This window comes from Danio rerio, chromosome 5 (genome assembly GCF_052040795.2).
Source record: "Danio rerio strain M-AB ecotype USA chromosome 5, GRCz13ab, whole genome shotgun sequence".
NCBI lineage: Eukaryota > Metazoa > Chordata > Actinopteri > Cypriniformes > Danionidae > Danio > Danio rerio.
Genome location: NC_141025.1, coordinates 40654732 through 40676960, shown reverse-complemented (window position 1 = coordinate 40676960; position 22229 = coordinate 40654732). Strand labels below are relative to the sequence as shown.

General features: G+C 33.9%; 1 protein-coding gene and 1 long non-coding RNA gene across 31 annotated transcripts in view; both read left to right on the top strand.

Annotated features, from left to right (window-relative positions):
- The window catches only part of LOC147844083 (uncharacterized), a 209768-nt gene extending 206050 nt beyond the window's left edge, over positions 1–3718 (top strand). For 21 of the 22 annotated variants that reach the window (XR_015491475.1, XR_015491467.1, XR_015491468.1 and 18 more), the window contains one exon: positions 2324–3718. This is a non-coding gene — a long non-coding RNA (uncharacterized LOC147844083). The remainder of the gene's footprint in view (positions 1–2323) is intronic. The other variant, XR_015491462.1, reaches the window with a different exon arrangement.
- A 3017-nt stretch (positions 3719–6735) lies between these two features.
- antxr2a (ANTXR cell adhesion molecule 2a) overlaps positions 6736–22229 on the top strand; it is an 87815-nt gene continuing 72321 nt past the window's right edge. For 8 of the 9 annotated variants that reach the window (XR_015490288.1, XR_015490287.1, XR_015490290.1 and 5 more), the window contains exons 1-7: positions 6751–7205; positions 12320–12391; positions 16885–16956; positions 17069–17150; positions 17614–17718; positions 17802–17870; positions 19325–19405. Coding sequence is in view for 4 of the 9 variants with exons in the window: in XM_087252036.1 (XP_087108162.1) it covers positions 7078–7205; positions 12320–12391; positions 16885–16956; positions 17069–17150; positions 17614–17718; positions 17802–17870; positions 19325–19405 (609 nt within the window). In the remaining 5 variants the exon portion in view is untranslated. 9 annotated transcript variants of the gene reach the window in all.

Here is a 22229-nt window from a genome sequence, read left to right as displayed (position 1 = left end):
CTTTTGAGAAATATACACTGTAAAATTTGATAAGTTCAGTTAACTGAAACTGTTTGAGGAAACTGATTGCGAAAAACCATTTAAATTTTTAAACAAAATGGTTTCAGTATTGTAAACATATATTGTGTCACATACACGTAAATCATTTGTGTTGATACCATCAAACTTTCAGAATATTAGTAACTTTAACATTTTAACTTCAGTCATCAAATCACTATTAGTACAAGTAACTTCCTTCCAGCATTAGAGTTAAGTTAACACAAAAAATATAATAAATTCATTCATATTAATTAGAGTTCTGCTTAATATAATCAGTTTATGAGTTACCATAACTCTTTTTCATTGAGTCAAAGTAACTTGAGTCAAAATTATAAGCTAAACTAACTTATTTCATTTAGTGATGTTCACTGATGGGTTTTACAGTGTAAGTTGCAGTTAAATGCAGTTAAATATGTTAATAGTATAGTTTCACATTTAATGAAACCTGCAAAATATAGATTTTTAAAGCAATATATAGATAAATTAATACATTGAAATTAAGTATAATAATAATAATTATATCAATAATAATAAAATAAATTGGCCAAGTATAACATTCTATTATTGATTTTTGTATTTAGAATTGTTTATTATTGTTAACATTATTATTATTATTATTATTTGTAGTAGTAGTAGTAGTAGTAGTAATAGTAGTAGTAGCATTGTTATGAAAAAGTTGCTATAAATTCCTCAACATAATAGCTATTTAGCGACATAGCTGATCTTTCAGTTCATCAACAAATTGTAAAAACATGGAAAAAACAGTTATAGTTTTCTGCAAAAATATTAAGCACCACAATTGTTTTTAAAAGTTTCTTGAACACCAAGTGAATGTACGGTGTGTTAAATATTTCTGTAGGTAAGTAATGTTTATTTATATAGCACATTTATCGTCTATGACCATATACCCAATGCATTTTAAAATCATGAGTGGGGTCTCACTCTCTCCACACCACCAGCAGTGTGCAGCATCCACTTGAATGATGTGACGGCAGTCACAGGACAACGGTAACAGTCCATTCACGACATACCAGCTGTAAGTGGAGTGGAGAGACAGTGAAAAACCAATTCTGTTGATGGGGATGTTTGGGAGGCCCTAATGGGTAAGGGCTGATGAAGGGAATTTAGCCAGGACACCAGAGTTGCTCTATTGAGAAATGACAATTTTTAACGACCACAGAGAGTCAGAACCTCAGTTTAACATCTCATCTGAAAGAAAGTGTCAAAGTGTCCCCTTCACTATACAGGGACATTAGGACCCACACCAGACAGGTTTTGCAGTCTCTGCTGTCCTCGCTAACACCTTTTTCGGCAGCAACCTACTTTTCCCATATGGTCTCCCATCCAAGTAGTAACCAGGCTCAGTCCTGCTTAGCTTCTGTGTGTAAGGCCGTACTCACACTATGCTATACGAACCTTGCCCAGGCCCATTTCCTGGATCGTTTGAGAAGTGTGAGTGCTCTTGGAAGAGGGTTGGAAGGGGTGTGCGAGATTGCGGTTCACTTGAGCCCAAAACTGAAAACTAGACATGACTTTTACGTGACTGTTTGATATGTGTTTTATTAATCATTCTTACTGTTTAATGAACGCTAACTGTTGTAGATTATTAAAGATGCAAACCCCTCACTGCACAACAGCTGCACCTTCAGCAAACCTCCTAATTCCTGCAGCACGAGGACTTTATGATTGTTTATGAGCGTCAAAAGTTGCTGATCTGTTCGCCGAAATGTTAGACAGCGTCACTGCATCCCAAACGACTAAAACAAAATAAATAAAGAAATGTCCACTGTGTTGAGCGAAATCGCTTACTGGACAGCGCATCATCGATGACGTAAGCGTGCCCAGGCCCAAATGTAATGTTAGTGCGGGCCGTCGTGGGAGACGGGAGGGGGGACAAGCGTGCTTTGGTCTGGTTCAGGGCAACTGTACATAGTGTGAATACACCCTAACTGGTCTTAGGCTGCAGGGTGATGTAGTTAAATTCATTCATGTTAACTAACTGATTTGTCCACTAGTAACTAATGGAGTACCTCTATTGTAAACTATTATCAAAATGTATTTTTACCCAAAAATTTAAACAGCAGAACATCTGACAACTTTCCCTCTTCTGCCGTTTTATACAAACGTTATACTTAGCGTTGCAATGTATCCAGCCTTGTGAAATCTACAAAATGTCATTGTCACATGAGAAAGTGTTGGACAAGGCGTCCTGCTCTCCTCATGCACATCCGAGCGCTCTCCTCTTCGACATCTTTTACCTGCTCTGATTGAGTCTTTTTTACAGGTCAGTCCTCATGAACCCGGCCCTGTCTGTTTTGATTTTCCCTTTTTCATTCCTGCTTGGGCACGTTCACGTTCTGCTCCATGCAGAAGAGGAAGGACGAGCAGGCGCTCCGCAGAATCCTCTCATTAACATGACAGGCCCAACCATGGCAACAATTAACTCCATTCAGCCACAATTCATCCCTCTTTTCAGGGCGCAGGGAAGAGATGAGAGGAGACGTGCGGGTCAGACTTTAGCGGAGAGTTAGAAAGATACAGACAGATACCGTTGACACTGATGGAGGTCTGTTCACAACATGATATCCCATTTTAGGGATGGACTGGTCATTGGGAGCATCGGGACTTCCTGCTGGACCAGTCGACTTTTAGATTTATATTTTACAAATGTTATTATACACTGTAAAACCCAACAGTCCATTTTATCAAATGAAATGAGTGTAACTCAAAATGTCCTGAAAGTTAATTCTACTCATTTGAAAAGAAATTTGAACTCACTGTTAAAGGTGATGAGTTAATTAAATACCTCATTACTTCAACTTAAATGAGGTAAGTTCACAGTACTCATATAGATTAGTTTAACACAAATGGTTTGTAACAATTGGTTTGCTCAAATGATTTGAGTTGACTTAACTTACAGGGTTTTACAGTTCTCAGTTGGCTTAAGTTCTCTTTATTTATTAGATTTACTGTGCTCCAATTGTTTCTTTTAATCAAATGGTTTAAGTTCACAGCACTCATTAGGATTAGTTTTTGAACTTGAATGGTTTGTAGCAATATTTGAGATATATTCAGTATAGCTCATTCTCCATGTGCTTGTATAATCATATTCTATAAATCTTATTTGTTCTTGTTACATCTTATGTAATCATTTAAAATTGTAAATTAGCATTAAAGTGATACACTGCTGGTAATTTTTTTTCATGCAACTGTCGGTCAATTTTGAGGTTTTGTTTTTTTTTCCTTTTCACACTACTTATGTTTAGAAAACATAAAAATTTGCACATTTAAATGGTTTTTCATGATTCATCCACATGTGTCTGTAAATTTCTACTACAGTACATGTTTTTTTACAATACCATATTAGTTTTTTTTTTGTCAATAAATCTCGACTTCAGCAGCAGCAGCGCCACCTAACTGCTCGGTAATAATCCTATCTATATCATGAAAGTTTTTTTTGCCCTGAGGGATATTGTCATACATTGTTTGCTTGATTATATATAACTTTTTATTCTGACTTACGTTTTATTGTAAATTTGAACTTTTTATTTTTATATAGCTGAAGATTATTAGTCCCCCTGTTTTTTCCCCCAATTTCGGTTTAATGGAGAGATTTTTTCAGCACATTTCTAAACATAATAGTTTTAATAAATCATTTCTAACAACTGATTTATTTTATCTTTGCCATGATGCCAGTACATGATGTTTGACTAGATAAGACCTCTATACAGTTTAAAGTGACACTTAAAGGCTTAATTAACTAGGCAGGTTATGCTAATTAGGCAAGTTATTGTATAGTGATGGTTTGTTCTGTAGACTATTAAAAATAGCTTAAAGGGGCTTATAATTTTGAACTTAAAATGGATTTTTTTTTTAAAAAACTGCTTTTATTCTAGTCAAAATAAAACAAACAAGACTTTTTTTTCGGGAGAAATAAATATTACCAGAGATTCTGGTAAAATTTCCTTATTAACCATTTAAAAAAAAAAAATAAAATAAATAAATAAATATATATATATATATATATATATATATATATATATATATATATATATATATATATATATATATATATATATATATATATATATATATATATATATTTACATTTTATGTTTCAATTGTACCTGTTTAGTAAAATTATATTTAATATTTTATCCCAACATTTTACTTTGTGTGTACTAATGTTTGATATTAAGTGTATTTGTTGATAGGCCTGTCACAATAATCAATATGTCGACTTATCACACAACACATGGACAAGAGCTCAATCATTTTTGGTGATGCAATATATACAAGCCATACATAAAACCAACAATTCTAGCACAGTTCTATTGGAGGTGTCAGTATGGTTAAAAACACCATAGTAATGATTACTATAGTATATTTTCATGTGGGTGTCTAACAACTAAAATTAGATCTAGCAGATATCACAGCCTCTGTTACTTTTAACCTTGCAATTTTTAGTGAATGTTATTATTTGTTTAGGATATGCGTTTTACATTTTGATTCCAATGCCTCATTATTAATTTGGTAAAATGACTATAATTAAATTAAATATTCTTAAAAATAAAATATTATGTGTTCTTTGGAAGAGTGTACTTGCGTGGTGATGATATTATTATGTTGTCATTCTGGCATTATAATGAGTGGCATAAAATGGTCTTAAAAATGACAATAATATTATTTATTGCATTATATTTTACAACAAAAAATAGATTGTGACAGGCCTACTTGTTGGATTAGTTCAATCTTGGCTTTGCACTGACTAATCTAATGTGTATGCACAACGATATTATTATGATTATTAATTATATATTATTATTCTTATATAATAAATCTGTGAGGGATGTTTTTATTTGCGATGATTTTTATGTATGTAAGATTGTAATACAAAAAAATTATTGCTGTTTTTAATGTATTTAATTGTAGAAATATAGTGACAACAAATCTTCTCCACCGGCAGTGTCTTGCCATCATCACATGTGCAAAAATCAGATTTGTATTTCAACCTATTGCTTTAAACTGTTGTTTACTGTTTCACAGGAGAATAAAATGTTGCCTGAAATTATGGATACCTTTGTTTTTTGTTATGGACTCCTGTGATAATGAGTTTCAACACCTCAGTGCTTTTCACAATTAGTTGAATTGTTTCCCTGTCATTTCCAATTATTCTTACCAAATGTCCATGACAAACCATTGGGATAGAACTTCCAACATTCCGATGAAATCTTCAGGACATCACCATAATCAAGCATGTAAAACACAAACAGTGTTTACACTACTTCAGATCCATCATCTGGATATATAACAATTATCAATATAATCCAAGCTAATTATGAAGATTCCACTGTGTTTGATTTATTGCCTTATTAAAAATTCATGGTGGCTTATGATGGTTTCGCCAACTCAGAGCATGATATTACGTATATACTGCATTTAGTGTAGCTCTGTCATTAAAGTACATTTGTTTTTCAAAAGTTGTAATCAAAGAAAATGCAAAAAATTATTCCATCATTGTCTGTAATCATGGCAGTTAAAACGTGAATGAAACGTAATTAATTGTGTGCTGTCATGGTGCAGTGGAAAAGCAGATTAATGAAACAATTCTCTGCCCCACCAATAGTCTAGACCAACAAATAACTTTCTTTGAGGCCCAATATTATTACAGTAATATAATAATAATAATAATAATTATTATTATTATTACTATTATTGTTATTACTGGTAGTATATTGAAGTTATAAATTTAGTGTGCACTGTTATGCAAAGATTGTTACAAATGAAGATTACAAACAATAGTTGAATAATATTGCTATTAATGGTAATAATAATAATAATACAAAATAATAATGAATAAAGTAGATTTGTGAATTACAGATGTTTTGCTGGATTTTCTTTCTGAAGCAAACACCTTAAAAATGTTAATAATTTAGGGTTAGCTCATTCTAATATAATAATTTACTCAACCGAGTTTTGTGTTGGCGAGGCTTAGAATTAGAAGTAATAATGTTCAATGTTCACTTCAATGAGTTGCCAGGAGCTACAAATATTAATATTGTGTTACAAGTAATTTATTTTACAAATTACAAATTGACCACTGCTTCTGCTAAATAAAAACCTACTTGAGAGTTTTTAATGCATTAAAGCTGCTGAAAAAGTTTCAGTTTGTAGATTTAAAAATGTCATGAAACAGGATGTGAAATTGAAGCTTCTATTTTAGTAATTCAAAAAACCATCTTATTTCCGTTTGATTGCTTCAACCACAATCCCGTTTGATGATGCTCATACCAAATTATACTTTATGTAAACAAATAATTAGGCTTTTATCAACGCATGTCTTCTAGTATTGCCTAAAACCTTCGTTCGTGAGAATATATTACCTCAGGGGATTGACTCATAAAAAAAATCCCTACTCAGATCCTACTAAGCATGACTAAAGGCCATATATTGCCTCATACAGAAGATACACGGGGATCGTCTGTTGACAACTGACATGCAATCAATGTTAAAAACAGTCTTCCTTCTAAACACAATCAGCATCTCACAAAAAATAGATGTAGTGTGTTTTTTATAGTCCCATTGAAGTACACATCCTGTTGGAGCGTCGCAGCTGCTGGGTGTGTGCGCGCGAGCCAAACGGCATTTTGACCTCAAAAACCCTGTTGCACATCTGGGCGGAGGCGCATGCGCACTAAAACTAGGTGAACTGCTGGAACTCGCGAGCAACTTTTCAACGAGTTCCTCTGACTTTTTCTAGTTATGACCTCTCGCAAAATTTGACACCAGGCAGTTTATCGAAGGGGTGGCGTAAACGGATACGTGAAGAAATCAGACTCAGTGACGTTGCACATCCTATGTTTCACATGAGGAACTTTTCTGCAACGCTATAAATTGGACAATGTTGCGACAGCCCGGGAGAGAAGGCGCTGTTGTTTTGAACTTGACATTGTTTTTATATCACTTTATGTAAGAGATTGTCGCTTTTAGGCCCTCTCTTATTATTTTTGATCCGCGGATGCATAACTCATTATCGTCATGACAAAGGAAAATCTTTGGAGCGTGGCAACCACGGCGACTCTTTTCTTCTGTTTATGCTTTTCATCTTTTAAAGCGGAAACCCCATCTTGTCATGGTGCCTACGACCTGTACTTTGTGTTGGACCGGTAAGTACTCGCAAACTTTCAAGTTTCTCTGAATTAAAGGTTTTAAAGACACAACTTTCTTATAAAGCATTGTTGTATTGTAAACATCACACTAGTCCCGTGTATAAATGTAAAAATACGATTAAGGTCCAGTCCGCGTCAGCTACTTTACAGTTTGGCTTGATTTTGTACATGTGTTAGGCACAACAGTCTCGTTCAGGGGCCACACAGAAGGATGCTTTGCTCAAAAAAAAAAAAAAAAAAACTTTACACAAGTGTTTTTTTTTCTGGAAAAGTGGGAAATTATTTGAAAAGTAAAAGTGTACATGTGAAAATATGTTTTTGATGTTCATCTTTCTAAGTTATAGCATGTATAACACAAGTTGTCTATCTATCTATCTATCTATGAATCTATCTATCTATCTATCTATCTATCTATCTATCTATCTATCTATCTATCTATCTATCTATCTATCTATCTATCTATCTATCTATCTATCTATCTATCTATCTATCTACAGGCCCATAGCCAGCTTGGCGAAAGGGGTGTTTTTTTTTTTTTCAAAAAGTAGAACTTTTTGCAGTTATGTGCCTCGTTTTTTATAATTATGAGGTGTAAATACTGCATTTTAAGAAATTTGGCTTATATTCTAGTTTTAGATTAACTTGTCGCATGGTCACACTTTTTGATGTATGAAAAACATTTCCTAAAGATTTAGAATAAATAAATAATACAATAATATACAAAAAATATACAATACTTATTTTAAAAATACAAATTAATTACATTATATATCATTAGATAAAATAGGCCAATTATTATTTATTAGGCAAATAACAAACTGACTAGCACATTCTACTTTCCCAAGGCAGACTTTGGGACACCGAATTTGGCACCAAAATTAGGTTTTTCGATGGGTTATTTTCACAATTTATTATGGCATAGCAGTCAAAATAGGACAAATGTGCTCATGTATGGGACAAATTCTGGACCTTTGTCAGTGAGGGGTAGGTCTTCCGAACCACCCGAACCCGTCCTGGCTTTGGGCCGGCTATCTATCACCGTTCTGTTGAAGATATCATGAAAATACTGTCATCACTTACTCTTCCTTCACTTGTTCCAAACCAGCTTGAGTTTCTTTCTTCTATTGAACACTAAAGAAAACTTTTTGTAAGAAAAAACTGTAAGCCTGTAACCATTGACTTCCAAAACATTTATCTTTCTTACTGGTAAGTTCATGGTTAAAGGTTTTCATCTTCAAAATATCTTAAAGAAACTCAAGGTTTATACCTATTTGAGGGAGAGTAAACAACAGTGAGTCAATTTTCATTTTCTCTTTAACTCGGTTTGTCATCAGTATACTGGTTTACTGGTTTGTATTAAATTACACTCGTTTAAGAACAGTTTTTGGCCTCAGTGCAGTCCTTCTTCCTGTTGGGGAATATTACAGGATGATGGCACAGATATGCTCTTTGCACTTTTTGAAAGAACTGAGAGCAGCACAGAACTAGCCAGGCATAATGACCGGTCAGGAACATCAGATCTGCCCTACAGTGTCTGTGGCCGGAAATTCAACTTCCCTTCATACTTCCAAACTAAAGGAGGTTTGATGTTCTCAGATTGTCCCACTAAAGCTTTTCTCAATTCTCTGACCTTGACTTGAAACAAGGAAGAAGACAATGCATAAAAAAAAGATTTTCTAATTACCTATCGCTTGTGTTTTATGTTCTCAGCACATGCAGTGGACTATAATTATTAGTTCAATTACCTTGTAGCTATTACATCAAGGGCACATTTTACACACTTTTCTCATTAAAAAACATGGAGGTGAAAGTCACAGAAATCCACTTCTACTTGAATTTATTCATGGACTTTTTTTATTGCAAAATGTACATATATCGATAATGTAAAAACAACTAAAATAGTTATGAGATTGTCTATGAAAATGTGTATAAACTGTAGAGGCCTACGCTGATAACACAGCTCAGTTTGAGTGTTTGTTGTATTTGCTGTAGCCACTTACTCTTCTTTGTCTTTTTTGAGACCAAAGATCATGTTACCTGTCCCATTGATGTACAATAATCTCCTATTAAATGTCTTAAAATTTGTTTGTTTGTTGGCTAGTCCATATACCAGGGAAATATTTGACCATTCTGAGACTTCCAGGTATTCAGTGATGAAATGTTTGCTTATCAGTATAATATATCAATTCTGGCTAACACTTTATAATAACTACACACTATGAATTATTTATTAAACATTAGCAAATAGTTCATTAATTATCTGTGTTGTAAAAAAATAAATGAGTGAAAGAGAGAACCCAGTCCAGGAGACTTGAACAAGCAGAAGAATATCTTTATTAAGACATGTTGGTTATTCTGCAGTCATACAGCGTCTTCAAGAAGTCCATGTGTCTGCAAGAGCCTACTGGAGGTCTGCAGTCTGCGAGTTTTATCACAAGTCTGAATTAAGACAAAGGTGTTCTGTCTATAATGTCTTTTTAGGAGGAGGGGAGATGGCTAAACAAAGCATACAAATTCAGTATTGGAGTCAGCATGATTACCAGCACATAGGTGTTTGAAATCTGCCCAACTACTGACCACACAAGTTAATCAACAAAAGGGGTTTCTTTGGTCTGAAAGTATCACCCGAAGACAAAGGCAGTGTCGTTAAAAGCCTGACTGTAGCATCTGCATCACTTTGGCTTAGCCCGTAGTCAGAAAGAACCAAAGAATATATCTTTTCAGTTATATGTAGATTATTTAAACTTATATTTCCACATCTGATAAGCATTAACAACTCTATATATTAACATATGTTAGTAAGCAGTTTATAACTGCAGATGCAAAAGCACTAGGCGTGACTTATAATCACATTTATAATGTGCCTAATGACTATATTTTCATACTTCGTTATTTATTATTATTTTTTTTTACTAAATTGTTTTGCATAAATACAAATTAGTTATTTGAGAGAAGTTGCTGTTTCTTAAGCATTATTTAGAATGTGTAAATAAATGATTAATAAACTGTTCAAATTAACATTTATATATCCTAATATTCAGGCATATATTAATAGTTAATTTGTATGTTAATAAATGCTTTATTTATTTTATCCAGTTTTGTGACATAAATGAGAACTATGTATGCTTTATAAATCCCTTATAAATGACAGTTAAAGGCTAGGTTATATTCTAAACAGGAAAAAAAGAAAATCAACAACCTAATTTCTATTGATTTAAAGATACACAAATGAATCTGTATCAAATGGAAAATAAATCTGTGCAATCTTAACTAAAATAAAATTACTGTGCAGTTTAAACATTGCTAATTAACATTGAAATGTTGTATCGTAATATATTGTTCAATTATTATATCGTTGTTGGTTTTTTGTCCAATTTTGTTATATTTTGACACTCCTGTTATTCCTAAAATGTTTAAACTTTACAGTAATTTTACTTTTTAGATAAGATTACGAAGACGTATTGTTCATTTGATACTGATCCTTTAATTGTCCTTCATAAGATATTTATGCAGCATAAATAGTCCTCACTTTAGATTAGGTCACAAAACTGAATGAAGTTGATTAAATGAAGCAGTTATTAACAGAAACAATTAACTATTAGTATAAGCCTGAATAATAATATATAAATGTTGATTTGAATAGTTTTTTAATAATTTATTAACTCATTCTGAATAATCTTTAAACACTTTAACTACTCTTAAATACAAACAATTTGTAAAAACTTAATTTAGTCATAAAAATGAATTAGTAACAAGATATTAAAAGTGCAATTATTAAGCACATTATAAGTCAAGAATATATCATTTCTATTATAAACTGCTTATTAAAGTCTATTAATGTAGATTTCATGCTTAACAGATAATGGATTAACTATCTGCTAATGCTTAGTAGATGATTCATAGTGTGTAGGTATTGAGCAATTCCAGCACTATGGATGTGAAATTTGCAGTAAAAACTTAAAACATAATCTCACATAGAAAGTATACGTTAAAATTATATTAAAACATCTGTTTATATTTTCCAAAACAACTAACCACAGAGTTATGGGAGCAGAAAAATATCAATCTGTAAACATTTTTTATGTTTTAAAAGAGGAAAAAAAAAACATGCATTATGGATGTGACAAAAAAAGTCTGCGAGTTTCAGTATACAACATACTTTGTTGAAATTCTGTGAAATAAGTCAAAGAAATAATGATAATCAAAATAATAAGAACTGACTCTCTATAGAACAAACATAATTGATTTTATTTTATTAAACATTTTTGCATTTATGAAGGAAAAGCTTTGTTATGGATGTGACACATTCACGTTATGGATGTGACGGATGTGAAATTGCCACTTGTGTGACTTTGGTAAATCAAACATAATAGTTTGAAAACATTGACAGATACATTTTTGGGTATTTTAAAGTACCGGAAAGTACTTGCTTACACAAAAAATGTTGAAATTGTTTCTCTATTTTGGTGAAAACTTTTTTGACATTTGCATGGAATTGCTCTATTATAAAGTGTTACTCCACTTTATATCTAACAGCCCGTCAGTGGACAATAAACAGTTTATATGGATTGACAGATTAAAACGTGAAATTACAAAATAGTCAATAATTAAAAATATTTAGGTTTCAGTGTTACTGTTAATTTTAAAATGGAAATGAAATGCAAGCAGTAATTGAGCAAATGTGACTGTATGTTAGTGTATGCAGTAAAGCAGTCAAATTTATTTCTTAAATGCATTTGGATGTTTGGTGTTGGATGATGCAATGATTTCGAGATTGTGTTATTGCAGGATCAAGTGTTGCTTAAAACAAAAGTGGCAGTAGAAATGCAGTGTCTTGACTCAGTGTGTCTTGATGTCATAGCATGGGCTCTGTCTCAAACCTTTTATAGATAGACTCTGTCATTTCTTTGAAACCGTGTTAACACTGAAGCATAGCTGACTCAGCAGGGTATTTACCACAGTGTAATCAGTAGCACAGCTCTTATAATAACTACAAAGACATAAGACATTTTACTTAATGGTTTAAGTATAATTGGTTCTAGCTGTTTTTTCTTTCTTGAAATTGTTTTCATTATTGCTGCTGACAACATTTTTAATGTGCTTCATTGCAGATCTGGAAGTGTTTCGACTGACTGGAGTGAAATCTATGACTTTGTCAAAAATCTTACAGAGAGATTTGTGAGGTAAATAATATTTGCTTTCTTTTCGGTTATTGTTTTATGTTAGGTTTAGTTTGTGTGCTTTAAGTTTTTTATGGTCTTTTTTCATCCCATGATAAAAATTCTGCAATCATTTACTCATCCTTAACCTATACAATGTTTGTTCTGAACATAAATTAAAATATTTGTAATAAAATCTGAATGACTTCTGTTTGGGCAGCACGGTAGCTCAGGGGTTAGTACTGTCGCCTCAGAGCAAGAAGGTCGCTGGTTTATGTCCCAGTTGGGTCAGTTGGCATTTCTGTGTGGAGTTTGCATGTTCTCCTGTGTTTGCAAGGGTTTCCTTTGAGTTCTCCGTTTCCCCCCACACTCCAAAGACATGCTGTATAGGTAAATTGGATGAACTAAATTGGCCTTAGTGTATGACTGCTTGAGTAAATGAGAGTGTATAGGTGTTTTCCTGTACTGGTTTGTGGCTGGAAGGGCATCCGCTGCGTAAAACACATGCTTTTTATAGTTGGTGGTTCATTCTGTTTTGGCCACCCCTGATAAGTGAGGAAAAAGAATGAATGACTTCTGTCTCTCCTTTGAAAGTCATCCTCACTATCCTTCGGCTTAGTTACTTATTTGTCAGAGGTTACCACTGAGGAATGGACTGCCAATTACTCTGGCATATTTTTTATGTGATGGATGCCCTACTGGATGCCCTATAAATACTACAATACCACTACTACTACTACTACTAATAATAATAATAATAATAAGTCCAAGTTTTCTTCAGTGATACGATTACATGTCATTAACATATTTCAGTCTTTTGTTCTAATATAAACATCCTTCAGCAAAGATAAACATTCTTGTGAAAGATCAAATTTGTTGATGTGACACAAGAATGGACATCAATGGTTCTCACATGCCAAGCAAGCATGACCAAGACTCAGGCTGATTTATACTTCTGCGTCAAGAGCACGCGTATGTTCCAGCGCAGCCTTTGCGTGGTTGCATAGCACTCACCGTGACTGACGCGCACCTCTCCAAAAATTTAACTACACGTCGCAACGATGCATAGCGCAAGCTCTGTGATTGGTTGGCGGGGTAGCGCTTATGATTGTAGGTGGGACTGAGAGCCGCGCGAATGCGTTGGAGCAAGTGTTTAAAGGTGTCGAGTCCCATGATGGTGCTCCAGGTGAAATGTTTTGCTTTGTGTTTACCTTACAATTAAAGTTGTTGCACGTCCGCCAGTTCCTGCCTCTGAATAAGCAAGTTTGAGCCACTTGTATGTTAAGGTAGCATTCAGAAAAAACAAATAACCTGCAAAGAAACTTGACACAGAGGAACATAAAAACCTACTGCCAGCTGTCGTTTCGAAAGTGTTGTTGCAGAGCAACTCAAACAGCATGCAGAAGTATAAATGCAAGGCATGCTATGTGGGTGACGCCGATCACTATACACAGAAGTATAAATTTTGCTTCAGTAAGCACATATCCAAGAATCAAATTTCAATATTGTAAAGATGTGTCTTTAGAAGACTAAAGTCATATCGGTTTTTAAAAAAAAAAAAAAATTTAAATCTTTTTTATTTTGGGTGAACAGAATACAGATATTTTATATAATACAGATATTTTAAATAGTGTTCTGAAGATAAACAAATTTATCATGGGTTTGTTTGTAACAACATGATGATGAGTAAATGATGGCGCAATGTTCATTTTGAGTTGAACTAATGTTGAAATACTGCCAAACAAGTCAGTTGTACAATACCTCCCAATCAACCACATCAAAAGAAGTCCTTAATCATTCATCAACTTCCACCAAAGCTAAATGCTAACTTGTCTACACAGCAGCTACATATCCGGTTCTAAGTTGGCCCTACATTGGATAAAAAAAAAAAACAACATTAAAAAAATCGCCAGATGAATGTGAACTTATGTAACGTTGACTCAATGTATGTGCCAGTACAGACGGTAGCGACCTAGCCAGAAGAAAGCAGTCTGCTTGAGAAAATAGCAAAGGGAGCAGGTGGGAGTGGGTGGCAAGGAGGCTCAGTCTTCTGGGCTGTGAGAATGGCCATTTGCACTGCAACCATCCAACAGCACACTTATCCCTCACACATGAAAGGAGAAGACGCAGCCAATGTACTTTAAGTCATGAGTGCAGGAAGACCAGCGCAGCCTGCCATAGACTCTGATGGTCTTCTGTTGTGCCATGTGGTCTGCACTGGCTCTCTTTAGGGTCCCTTTTTTAACCATGAATGGACCTGCAATCTAAATACATCTTCTTGGAATTACCTTAATGCCAACATGAGGGCTTCCGCTGGTATTTATCTGACAGATGCGAAAGATAACTCAAAGTTATGACTTATTCTTGATATCTTCAGGGAAATTGAAAGTTTATTTCTTTTTTAGGGCAATTCCTCAGTCACACAGGGTATCGTAATACCATTTGGCGAGTCATTGTTGTATTTATCACTCAATCAGCCTGTGAAATGTTCAGTCCTTCTGCCTCTTCATTTGATTTTTGTAACCAAATTTTGGCTTCGGCTGACACGTTTGGATGTTCTCCCTGAGAATCTCATGTGGGGGATGGTTGTGGATTGGATGTCATTCTGAGTGAGAAAAAGCAGCACCTCTCCTTATGCTCAGTCCTGAGACCTGACTTCAAATGTGTAGAGGAACCCAACATGTTCCGATGCTGTATCAGCTTTCGTGACAGAAGGTTGTGAAAAAGACCAACTGCTTCATTGAGATGTACTTGTCAAAATCAGCGATATATTTGTTGTCAGATGAAGTGTCAATTTCTTTCTGAGTAAAGAATGATATTCCGATATCATTAGTAGATTTTATTATTAGTTTTTGGAGATGTAAATAAAGCAGATTAGTGTGGTTTTTACAAGAAAATGCTACTGTACTTCATGGCTTTAATGGATCACTATTACATTTTCTTGCAATTTTTAGTAAAATGTTTTTTTCAGTTTTTCTGTTTATAATAAATTTACTCAACAATCAGTTTTTGTAAACCAGCAGATTGGTAAATGCGTAACAGCTTCAATGTGGTTTCTAATAAAAATAATTAAAACTGTTTTTGCTAACTAAAACAATGTGGCATGAAAAATGTTGTACACAAAAGTACTAAAATTTCTGATGTTAAAAGTAAACAAAATTTAAGTTAAGTAAAAATTAAGAAATTAACCAAAATTAAGAAATTAAACAAACAAACAAAAAAAAAAGGAAATGGAGAAAAACTGAAAGGGAGAAATAAATATATAGTATATACTGTAAGCATAATCATAAAAATGTGGATTCAAACATATGACTAGTGAAATAATAGTTATAATAATTATAATACTTAAAGAGATATTTTTTTCCACAATGATGCCTCTTGTACATTGTCTTATTATTATTTGTTAGAAGCCTGTTTCATTTTTTCCCAAAACAAAGACAAACTTATTGGTTAAATAGTCAGAATTTGCCAGAATTATTAGCCCTGTTTATTTCCCCCCTCCCCCCCATTTTCTGTTTAACGGAAAGAAGATTTTTTTCAGCACATTTCCAAACATAATAGTTTTAATAACTAATTTCTAATAACTGATTTATTTTTTCTTTGCCATGAGGACAGAAAATAATATTTTACTAGGTTTTTTTCAAGACACTTCTAAACAGCTTAAAGTTAAAGGCTTAACTAGGTTAATTAGGTTAACTAGGCAGGTTAGGGTAATTAGGCAAGTTATTGTAATATGATGTTTTGTTCTGTAGACTATCGGAAAAAAAAGTAGCTTAAAGGGGCTAATAATTTTGTCCTTAAAATTGTGTTAAAAAATAATAACTGCTTTTATTATAGCTGAAATAAAAACAAATAATACTTTCTCCAGAAGAATAAATATTATCAGACATACTGTGAAAATTTCCGTGCTTTCCTTCCTATATATATATATATATATATAGCTATAGCACTACACTAGAAAAATATCTTTAAGTATTATTTTTTTTACTTGTCAGGTCTGAATCCACATTTTATGACATCACTGTTCACAGAAAAGTTGTAAGTCGGCTCGTTTGTCCTATTCCTATTGCAAAAGGTAGGAGGTATAAATGGGTATAAATATAAGGTATAAATATAATCACCAACAGGATGTCTGCATGAATCACACATGACAACCTGTTTCCTGTCTGCCCATCAATTAATCACTTACTTGGTCCAAACAGACGGGATTTTTTTTTCCCAGTCACAAGCTTTTATTAGCTAGTCACATTGGCTATCTTACTCATAAACCATCTCTGATGATTGCGAAAGCAACATGAGGACAGCTAGACTTTCAACATCATAGGATTTCTCTCAGAGCACCGTATTCACCAACGCTTGTATTTAGCTTTATTAATAAGATATAAAATCAAGTCACTTCTAAAGAGCTGTTTTGTTGTTGTAAAAACGAAATGTCAAACTAGAGCAGCTGTACTTGATTTTGCATTTGACTCTCATTGACATGTTTTTCCTTTTTCCCTTTCTTTTTTTCATTCCAGTCCAAATCTGCGAGTGTCCTTCATTGTTTTTTCATCAAGAGCAGAGATTGTGTTACCGCTCACTGGAGACAGGTACAGAATCCCAATTGCATGAAGTACTTGGAGATCCTAATGTAAGAAAGCTGGTAATATGACTCATGTTTATGTTACAGGGATTAACATATAACTTGCTTTTCATTATTAGGTCAGAAATTAATAAAGGCCTGAAGACCTTAAGTGAGGTCAATCCAGCTGGAGAAACATACATGCATGAAGGAATTAAATTGGTAATTAATATATGCTTTATTTTTTTTAAAGAAATAAATATGTAAAAAGATTAGAGCTTTCTTTTCATGTTGTGTACAGTCACAATTGTCCAAAGGAAAGACTATGTGTTGTTCAATAACTTTGGGAAAGCTTTAATTTGATCCACTTCACTACTGTAGACAGACCTAAATTCTGCTTAACTGATTTCATGTACTTTAGACTTGCTGGAATAAACAAAATAAAAGAAGGTAAATTGTTTGGTTCCCTTCATGACCAAGATAAGGCGTAATTACATCTTTGTAAATAAACACACCCCCTTTAATGTCCTGAATCTAGCCGTGCCTGTCTTTGTTACTGTACATGAACTATTTTAATTTATTATACAAATATATTATATTATATAGTTAGAATAAATATAATATATTTTTTTATTTTTTTAAAGTTTTTAATCATGCAAAATGATCAATACTTTCCTCTTTTCAGGCAACTGAACAAATGAAAAAAGAGCCTAAAAAGTCCTCTAGTATTATTGTGGCCTTGACTGATGGAAAGCTTGAAACGTATATCCATCAACTCACTATTGACGAGGTGAGTTGCTTTCTAACACTTGATATATTGTCAATTTATGGCAATAAATGATTACTTGGTTATAATCATTTGTTTCTATATAGGCTGATTCAGCAAGGAAGTATGGGGCTCGTGTGTACTGTGTTGGTGTAAAAGACTTTGATGAAGAACAGGTAATATTGCCATTCCAGCAAATTTCAAAATAGCAACAAACCACTTATCTGCAATAAGCTGAAACGCCACAATTATTTTGGGACAAATTAGCTGTTTTATGTTCAATGAACTTAAATTTGCTACGTTAACGTAATCGATTTATGTTGGGATAACAAATAAATTGTGTCGAACTCTGCATTTTTTACAATGTACTACAATACATGATTACACTCAGGCCTTGTTTACACTAGCTTTTTTTAAAACACCAATGTTTTGGTACGGTTATGCCTTCTGTCCACACTACCCCAGAGTGAAACAGAGCGTTTTGAAAATGCTAAAAAGGCCGTTTTCAAAAAAGCTGCTTCTCCATGTCAGTGTGGATAGGGGAAAATGGAGGCTGATTGGGGCTTATTTTTAAGTGCACTAAGTTCTTGCATTCTTTCTTTAAGTTTAGACTTCACAAGTTTGATATGCAAAACAAAATCCCAAGGACACGTTGGGTAAAAACTGTGTACTGTATTCCGTCATTTGCGTCAACAATAAAATGAGAACATGTTATAAGGAACTGCCTATTTTTATTTTGATATTAACATAACAGACACTAAAATGTTGAGGCATCATGCAGTTACATGTTTATATGACTGTCATCTTCACTGTATGCATATTTATAACAAAATAGAGCCTATAACATAACTTTCACCTTTTATTTTCATTGAAAAATACGAAACATACCCTGTCTCTTTTGCTGAATATTAGTTTTAATAATCAATAATGGCCATTATAAAAGTATAACGTACAATAAGTTTATACAATATAGGAACTAAAAGCAAGCAATCAGTCAAATTTGCAGAATCAGTGTACGTGGTTACATAAATTAATATATTAACTTATCTATCCAGCCAGAACATGTTACCTGAGAGCAAGTAATAGATTCAAAAGACCATTAGATAGAGACAAGATGAATTAAATTTCACGTTTGACAACTATAGTGGGATAAAATCTAGCGGTAGATCCTTGATGAACTATCCGACATGTGGTGCTTTCACCCCGGGAGCTGTGCTCAAAGCACCCGCTGACTGTCTGGAGCTCAGACGTCCGCATACACTGCAGAACATGCCAGAGTGTGTGTGGTCACGAGATGTGGGTTTTCAGCAGTGTAGTGTGGACAGAGATCTTTTCAGAAACTTTAGGTGAAACGCCAGTGTGGACGTGGATCGTTTTCATTTTAAAATGTCATTTTAGGACTAAAATGTATTAGTGTAAACAGGGCCTCAAACACTTCACAAACTCTCTCAAGCTTCACCAAATGCAGAACGTAGCAGTGTTCCCTGTAATTACAAAACTGCTACTCTCCTCTACTATTTGTAGTGATGACAAATTAAGCTAAAGGAGAGGAAATGTCAGCACATTTGTTTTGTTTTTTGTTTGGCTATCAGACCTCTTATTATTATATCTCTTATTTGACTGCCAACAGCTAGCCGATGTGGCTGATTCCAAGGAGCAAGTGTTCCCAGTCAAAGGAGGCTTTCAGGCTCTCAAAGGCATCGTTAACTCGGTAAGTTTTCCATGCCATGGGGCACCCATCCCAAATAGATGCCTCTGCATGTGTTTTAGTCAGCTAAAACAGATCCATTACCAGCTAGTAAGTAGTACTACTTAGATTTGAAGTTAAATCAATCTAGATCTTAATTTACTAAAACAATAATAATAAAAATGCTTCTATGTTTTCAAATAAATAAATAAAATATCATAACATTGTAAAATCTGAGGTTGTAGGTAAATATTGAATTACTCTCCGGAGGTGATATGTCTTACTACTAGCTTTTATGATTCATGACTCCACATACCATGACAGTCCCACATACCTTTGTGAATACTAAGATGACCAACAATGTCTCTTTGACCCATCTTCAAAGAACATTGCAGATGGAGAGTGGGATGGGAGGGGGGGGTATATTTATACCCATTTTTGTTTGCACACTCACACACAAACGCTCTCCATATTGAAGGTTCACTCCAAGGTGCATTTAATGTGTGTGTTTGTAACCTATATGTTGTGTCCTATAATCTTTACAGTAGCCTGCATTGTGGGGGCATTTATTAGATCTGAGAAGGCATAAATCATGTTTTATGTACGCTTAAAACTATCATGTTTAGTAACGTTGCATTCCTCAGGTAATCCCATAACCCATGATTTAGAACTTCTGATGATATATTGTATGGTTTACATTCTTTTATACCGTGAGTTAAAGGCTAATACGCCCACTTGAACCATCTTATCAGATAACCAGTGAGGAGAACAAAGGAAATATTCCACTTAAACTTTCTCCTCAAGCCATTGGCCAGTCAAGAGAGAGGGGGCGTGACCTGATCAATAGCTTAAATTCATACCACACCTCAATATCTAGGCAGAAGTGCAGAGGGTCATTCCCAGATGTCCATGTAGCCTAATTTTTGACCAAACTCTTGAGTTTGTTCTCTCTTCCGCAGTTTAAACTCAAGTATAGTTTCGTGCCTTACTGGATCCTCCAACCTACCTTTATAATAATAATAATTAATAATAATATCTGATATGGATGTAACTTATAAATATGGATAAAAATTGTAAATATGGATGTCCTATTTTCAGTTTTAAATAATGCATGTCAATTCTTTTAGAACAGCCGTTAAAAAATCTAGACTTGCGTGTGAAACTTCCACTGTAGTATTGAGAGATGACTCATATTCCATGTTTGTTTGTTTAGCTTTAAGGATATAATCCTTTGGTTAGGTATAATAACTAATGTAGTAGTAATGTGATAAGAGGTGAAAGGTTTAATTCTTTGATTGATTCATAGTTGCCGTCTGTGGAGTGAGTTGCAATTTATGAACGGAACAGAGTTTATGAATGGAATTGCAAGTGCTCATTGGTTAACCCCTCACACATTTCGTGCATGTCCCTGTTAGGCATGAATGATACAGTCAAACCTACGGGAAGCAAAACATCCCTTTCCAGTCTCAAACTTAAACAATACTAATTCCTTAAATTTATATAGCGCTTTTCAAGACACTCAAAGTGCTTTACACAATAGGGGATCTCCTCATCCAGCACCAGTGTGTAGCATCCAACTGGATGACGCGATGGCAGCCATATTTTACCAGACCGCACACCAGCTGATTGGTGGAGAGCAGACAGAGTGATAAGGCTAATTATGATATGGGGATGGTTAGGTGGCCATGATGGACAGAGACCAGTGGGCAAATTTGGCCAGGATACCAGGGTTAAACCCCTACTCTTCAAAACTTCAAACTACCTTCAAACTCCACGCACACGACACAAGGACTTCCTAAGAATCTCAGTTTCTCCACGCACATCAGGACCCTTACATTAGGAGCAGAGACCAAAAATGCAAGTATTAGTTATGCAGTTGTATGCTGTGCCCCTTTTCATAAAAAGATTTTTATTGATTCTTGGTGGTTCTTTTTAGTTGTGTGTGAACTGAGTGAATATTGCCATTCATGAGCTAGGTTCTATATTTCCTTACATTTCCATGTTTCATGTATTGTACACTTTGTTCATTATTCGTTAGTCATGAAATCATTAAATACCACATGTATTGTCTTTGTTTTGCCTCACAGAAATGGTCACTTTAAGGGTAAAGATCTTCTTTTTGCTACCAGCTTTATTAAAATTACTTTAAACTTTTACAATTCTCTTACTTTACAAGAAGTATTGTTCCCTTTTCAAATATATAGACAATTAAAGGAGTGGATAAATTTATTGTTATTTTTATTTGGGTATACAGTATTTAACTGTAAGTTTAATCTTAATATTTATAAATGCATAATAACTTGTTACTAATAATTATTAATATTCTTAAACCTTGAGCTAATTTCTTTATGTATATTATGATGGAGAATGCGGGCATGGTTTTAAACTACCTTTCTGTGAAGTACGCTTTGTCATTCCATTGTGTTTTATTGTGTAAGAGCTTACAGAACCATAGGCTCCTCTCCAGCTGGACCCCTTGTTGCACTACCACAGAGTATTAAAGCGAGTTGATGTTAACTCTTAAAATATTCCGCAGATCATAATATTTAAAATCAACTTTACGAAGGCCACAAGTCTCTTTCAGATGCTTTAAATATTATCGTGCCTGTCAGAAGAGATTTCCCTCTTCTTCTTCTAAAATATTTTGGTTGATAATTAACAAATTTATCTGTTAAAAGCCTTAGCTAGATTGAAACTAGTTTGTTTCTGTTTCAAATTTCTAGACTACAGTATAATCTCTTGTAGTTTTAAACCGTTAGAGTAGATAACTAACAGTTTTAAAACTTATTCGCTGCAGATTTAAATAATTTCAGAACGCTGCTTGTCGGCTTCTAAGTTAATATTGGGA